This window comes from Poromitra crassiceps (assembly GCF_964638095.1).
Source record: "Poromitra crassiceps genome assembly, chromosome: 12".
Classification (NCBI taxonomy): domain Eukaryota; kingdom Metazoa; phylum Chordata; class Actinopteri; order Beryciformes; family Melamphaidae; genus Poromitra; species Poromitra crassiceps.
The window spans coordinates 15,571,713-15,578,493 of NC_139632.1; the positions used below are offsets into that span (position 1 = coordinate 15,571,713).

Below are 6,781 nucleotides of genomic sequence, written 5' to 3' on the forward strand. Positions count from 1 at the left end.
GACATACCTGGAGAGTTAATATAGATACAGAGAGGAAATATTCTACTCCTAAACAGGGTGTTTTTTGATTATGCCACATCAATAGAGACTTGACATTTAAGATAACTGTCAAATTTGAGTAGACTTGACATTGATTATTCCCTACTCATATAGGCCTATTCTGTATATCACCACATATTGGGAAAATGATAGGTGATTGGAATAAATTAACTGGTAGGCCTGCCCTACAGCATTATCACTTCCACAGAAACCTGAGCCGTGACGCGGTGACAAACCACGGGGGCTCACACAAAAGTCACGAGATTTTTGTCAGTCAGATAAAAATAGGAGTTGCGTCGCACATGGCACTTCCATACTGTATGGAAGGAAATTTGGCGGCAGGTCGTAAACCAAGATAAAATGTAGTTTATTCTGCTGATTTAGGTGCACAGGATTCCCATGGTGCTTGAAAAATAAGCCAGAAATTAAAACCATATCTAGACCTCCCTCTGGACATTAGCACACTCAGCAAATGGGAGTGCGTCGTCGACTTTCTGTGAGAGTCGACTGCCATCATGTGGCAAAAATGTTGGCCGATGGCGGGCCACATACACACGCACTGAGGCCAGCCCTCTAAACTGAGTTCCCAAACTTTATCAGAACTCAGATCACTGACCACCCCCCCATTTGGTAAGAATTTGTCCCCGTCTCCAGACCCCACATAGGCCTAAAAAGAGAGAAGTTATTTTTCCGTCATCCTATAAAAACATCCCTGGGTAGAAGATGTGATTTGTGAGCTTTCAATTTAATGAAGTGAATGCTTTATTTTTGCCATGCAACGTGAAATAGAGCTTCCACCTGTGCATTAATGCTAGTCTATGTAATTTCCTATTATAATATACTGTTATACCGTGTAGGAATGGTATAAAACCATTTGAATTATGGTCAGTCAGGTGTTGAATTCAACAGGTCTGTGCGTCATGGCGCGAATGGGTAGGGCTTCAGCTGAAACTCACTGACACTTATTTTGGATAAACAATTCTTCTCATAGTGCGTGCTACTCCACTCACCGGCACAACAATTTCTGGAAAGCATAACTAGCCTACGCGTAAAAATAGAAATGACAAACATATGAAACCCACCCATTAATCAACGGCGACGAAATAGTTAAACTGGAGGGGAGGGGGTGCTCATGTGTTCATGGGTGGATAAAGTCATTTTCAGAAAGTAAGGCGACCACATTACATTACAAACACTCGAGGACGTATCAACCCAAATATTCACTTCGGCGATGCTGTGCGCACATGTGTGACGGAATCAGGTGTGTTCAAAACAACCACCTGTCCAAATCAAATGTAGGCTAGTTGTCTCAGTGCTGGAGCTCTTCTTCGGATAGAAACGCTGTAGACTTTTCGCAATGGAGAAGTTTGTTTTTGTATTAATGTGCTTACTTGATGTTCTGGTGCATTTGGGCGCGGCTCAGCACCATTTACGCGCACGTCCCGGACCATGGAGAAACTGGATTCAGTGGGAGAATAACGGTCGGGTGTACAGTTTAGTGAGCACAGGGGCTCAATATCACGCACCTATACAGCGTCAGGCAAGGAGGCAGACCCAGCTATTCCTGACGGCAAAACAACATCGCATTAACCGACTTCAGCCGCCTACTCTGCTGAGCAGATCGTCCAGAACTAGAGCTGCAGATCTAGAGGAGAGAGCCGGGATTTACTCTCAACGAAACGGCCGCATTCAACTAGATTCGTCGGTTCTTGGTGCCGATGCGGGTCAGTATTTGCTCGCCACGCATCGACCCACCACGGGCGCACGGAATCGGCCCCAACCGCAGATTGCGCCCACGGGAGAGACTGTGATTGCGGGATATCGTTCACGCCAAACCTCGTCTAACGGCACCGTTTCCGCTCCCACCACCATGCAGGAGTTCTCTGGCAGCGGGGTCCCGAGAGGAGGACGGAGCCCGCCGGGGGATGATGCTGGTCCGCCGGGTCCACTGCCACAAGCCACTGCGCCACCGGTAAGATCACCGGACTTTACGCACAGCCGAGGCGCTAGTCGACGACCTGAGAGTCCAGAATATGTCCGGTCACCTAACACACATGGATGGGTCAGCGTCTCTGAGGATGGCGGGAACAGACGCCGCATCCAGCAGCAATCCAATATAGGGGACACTCGCAGCGCGCTCAGAGCGCACTCTATCACCAGAGTCTCACCGGAGTCCCCCACGGCGCTGTCCAGCAACGCCGTAGTAGAGACACATTTTCCTCGCCCAAGGCCCGAAACAACACGGGCTACGGGCAATATAGCAAGGGATGATGCTCGGGATCCACACAGCATCCATCACAGGAACTCAGTGTTCTATAATGTGTACCCACCAGACGGCAGGAACAGAGTCCCTGTGCGCCAGCCACCGGGGACGGGCTATGGCACCAGGTTCTTCCACAATGGTAAGACAGGTGGATGATGTAAATCCAAAGTATGTATTTCACATGCTGTGTGAATTTTTGGAATGTATTTTATTTATTAAAAATAATAATTGTAAAGCCTATACAGACCAGTGATTTTCTACTTTTTAAATCGAGGACGGCTCTAAATGGTCCTTGTCTGACAAGGACCATTTAGAGCGAGGACCATTTAGTAGAGCCACGGACTCCCATTTGATATTTTGTCTCTCAAACCATTTTTTGTTGATTTTGTCCAGAATTCCATGCCTCTCAAAATACAAAATTTTCTACACTATATAATTACATAATGTCTTGCTTAAATAATGCTGATGTTAATTCATCATTTTGCTGGGGACCCCATGGAACCCTCTCAAGTACCCCTGGTGGTCCCCGGACCCCACATTGAGAACCACTGGCCCAGACTATTCTTTATTTTTAGCACCCCAACTCTCTATAATATGCTCTGTTAATAATCAATAAATAGCCTATAAGAACACCTGGTTCCAGCCAGATTTGTCAATGATTCATTGTGTTCCACAGGTCTACCAGACCTGATCCCTGACCCCTATTACATCCAAGCTGCCTCTTACATCCAGAGAGTGCAGATGTATGCGCTCCGCTGTGCTGCTGAGGAGAACTGTCTTTCCAGGTAGCTACAGGTGTTTGGCACTGCATTAAGCAGTCAATCAGCCTACATTTTAATCATTGGGTTTGTTCTTGTGGTATGATGATTGTTATGTGAAATGCATGTGCTCTATCTATTGTGTAATACATCTCTATACATTTAGACACAAATGGCAATGAGGCGTGTAACTAAAGAAAAGGTAATAATAACAGTATAAGCTATATATGGTTGCCACATTAGGATGTGTGTTGACCAGACATACTTGGTTCAGTCCCATTTGGAAGCTACAGCTGAGTGACAGAGCACTTCTACACAAACCTGGCAACCTACCGAGATTCTCTCCTCTGATCTGAGCAGCCACTCGGCCAAGTAAAATAAACCCCATGAAAGGCTGTGGATGCCTGAGGTGAATATAAAAACTACTGAGGCAAAACCCAAACCCGCCCTCTGCTTGCCTCTGAATCACAATCATGTCAACTGCCTAATGAAGAGTGAAAGGAGTTCCATTATGAAATGTCTGCAGTACAGTGTGATTTATATGGCAAGCAAACATGCAGGCAGTATACTGTATTTTGGGGCTATTTCCAAGCTGTCCTCTTCATGTTTTATGTTTAAAGTCTGGCTTTCAGCTCTCTCAGCATTCACAATGTTTCTGTTTCTAAAAAGCATCTTACGGTCTCTACCAAACGGTTGAGATGACACTTCATGGTCAAAGTCTACAATACGTATGTATGTAGTTCATAATAATTATGCAATATACTGTAACAATTAAATGTACTGTTATAATGCTAGTAATGGTGTTAGGAATTGGATGCCAACATTATGTCAATTAGTTACCATGGAAAATTAGTATTACCAGTATAGTATATTTATCTTTTGAAAACATCCCAGAAATCAATCAATCAATCAATCAATCAATCAATCAATCAATCAATCAATCAATCAATCAATCAATCAATCTATATATCTATATATCTATCTATAAAAGGGGCAAGTGGGCAATCTCTGTCTGTCTGTTCTCTGTTTAATTTTTTGTCCCATGCACTGATGATGTCATAGGCATTGTGACATCACTGTCACTGATGATGTCATAGGCATTGTGACATCAACAGTGATGTCATAAGAGTAATTGTGATGTCATTAGTAATGCGAAGTTGTGACATCGTCAGTGATGTCATAAGAGCGAGTGAGCCCGCACAGCGGTTGAGCTGCAGGGCGGAGTCCAATGTCTGGACTGATTTTTTGTTGTTGCCGACTTCTTGATAGGAGGCCTACTGAAAAGCCATACTATTTAAAGACAGTGATTAGTGTATTTTTTTATATATTTTTTTTACCATAACATACCTCAACCGAATGGTAGACATGGCCGAATCAGGTTGAGTTAAGTTCAACACAATTTTCAACAAGTTGTTGACTCAAAGTGTGCTCTACCAAACGGTTGAGCAAACCATTAGTGCTATATGATGCGCTAGGTTTTGCTCTCCTCGTCCCTCTAGGTCTGCGTATCGTGCGAGTGTGAGCGACCTGGACTACCGAGTTCTGCTGCGGTTCCCCCAGCGGGTGAAGAACCAGGGAACCGCGGACTTCCTCCCAATGAAGCCCAGACACGAGTGGGAATGGCACAGCTGTCACCAGTGAGTTCACAACATGCCATCGCACACACTCACCTGCATGCATTGGAATACGTTGTCAATAACAGAATATTTCCTGTGATAGTCTAAATTCCCTTGTACTCCACGAATTGTCTTATGTGGAAAACCCCAGTTTTCTGTGGACACAGCCTGCTCATATCAAACGATGAGAATTATTTGCAACTAGGGGCTTTTTACATGATATTTGTTGGAATAAAACTGTCTTTCCGCTTTGCTTCTGATCTCCCCAGGCATTACCACAGCATGGAGGCCTTCAGTAACTACGACCTGCTGGACGTCCTGACTGGAAGGAAGGTGGCAGAGGGACACAAAGCCAGCTTCTGTCTGGAGGACACTTCCTGTGACCCGGGGATACGGCGACGCTTTGCCTGCACCGCTCACACACAGGTCTGTCTGCCTGGTCTATGGTTTATTTATTTTTCCTTTCATCCCTCCATCCATTTGTTTGGTTATTTGATTTATTGAATGTTGATTGGTTGATTCATCAGGTTAGTGCTTCTGTTATTTATTTCTATCGTCCATACTGGACATTAGAAAGAGAAATTCATCAGAGATCAGACATCTCGTACTTTTGCACACGTCTGTATTTTTTTTTTCTCAGGGACTCGGCCCAGGTTGCTATGATACTTACCACGCCAACATCGACTGCCAGTGGATCGACATCACAGACGTAACGCCGGGGAACTACATTCTCAAGGTGGGAGCACAGAATCGCAGTGTAGGAGACTTCAGTTTGGCCTAAATAAACAGCAGAATAATTATGATTCACCAGGTTCACAAGAAATGATGAACTTCATTAATGAATGTTGACATTCAAAAGACATGTTCAGATGTCATTCAAAGGAATATGTGAGCCGATGTCCATCTATAATAAGAATGTGAAGTGTCTGTCTGTCTGTGTGTGTGTGTGTGTGTGTGTGTGTGTGTGTGTGTGTGTGTGTGTGTGTGTGTGTGTGTGTGAGTGGGCAGAATTGTGTTCGGCCACAGCTATGCCATTTTACGATCGCGCTGAATCTTTCAGTAAGTGTAAAAAGTAGCCCTGCGGGTGACCTAACAGAGCCAGATTTTTGAATTAGGTCATTAGGGCTGACTAAATGGGCAAATGCCTCAACACAGGTTCAGCACCATGGAGAGCTCCAGAGTGGAGCAGCACACAGGTGAGCAGAGTTTGAATCAGCCAGTGAACTCTGGTGCAGCACACAGGTGAGCGGAGTTACAAGCAGCCAGTGAAGTGGACCATGAAAATCCTCTGGGGAGAGAGGAGAGGCTGCATGCCAACTCTGTGAGCGAGGTCTGACTAAATGGCCAGTAGCACAGGGACAGGTATTCCGCTAGTAGAATAGAATTGAAGTGAACTGAATCGATTCGAATCAAATCACATATAATCAAATCAAATTGAATTGTGAAGAATCTAATTAATTGAATTGAACAAACTAATGACATTACGACCAATCCAAGCCACTCAAATCAAGTAATCTAAACTTGGAGGATCTGCACAGTGCTGCGTTTTCATTATTCACTCTGTCACCATCATCTCTGTGTGACGTGTTTCCCAGGTGACAGTGAATCCCTCTCAGCTGGTTCAGGAGTCAGATTTCTCCAACAACGAGGTGCGATGTGACATCAGGTACACAGGGACCTACGTCCAGGCCAGGAACTGCAGGATCACTGAGTAAGTCAAACACTCAGAAACGTCTGCATTTCAATACCTTACAATGAAGTGCGTTCACCCTAGTATCTGTCATTCAGTTCAGTTGTTATAGAATAAGTTCAAAACAAATTCTGTAAGCATTCTTCACTGATGCCTGTTTTTTGTTTGCTTTGTTCACAGAAGCTAACCTGGCTGATGGCCAGACACACACAGTCAATATGTTATTGTTGCTGTTAATGTAGGTACTCTCTTCCTCAGCACTTTAACAGTGAGCTGTCTGCTACAATCTAACAGTCTGTTCATTCCAGATAATACCATAAGATATATCTACTTAATGTAGGTCTATGTAAAGCTGAGTTATCTTATTTCTTTTTTATCACTTAAGCACGGCACGACTGCACAGCAGCCTTGGGCA

At 44.4% G+C, this 6,781-nt stretch overlaps 1 protein-coding gene across 1 annotated transcript; it reads left to right on the forward strand.

Moving 5' to 3' along the window:
• Window positions 1-1,396: 1,396 nt before the first annotated feature.
• On the forward strand, window positions 1,397-6,391 carry loxl5a (lysyl oxidase-like 5a; the record flags this gene model as incomplete). Its single annotated transcript, XM_083647232.1, has 6 exons — window positions 1,397-2,441; window positions 2,979-3,087; window positions 4,560-4,697; window positions 4,946-5,102; window positions 5,317-5,412; window positions 6,272-6,391. 6 exons carry the CDS (start codon window positions 1,397-1,399, stop codon window positions 6,389-6,391), a joined length of 1,665 nt encoding a protein of 554 aa, XP_083503358.1.
• Between the last annotated feature and the right edge of the window lie 390 nt (window positions 6,392-6,781).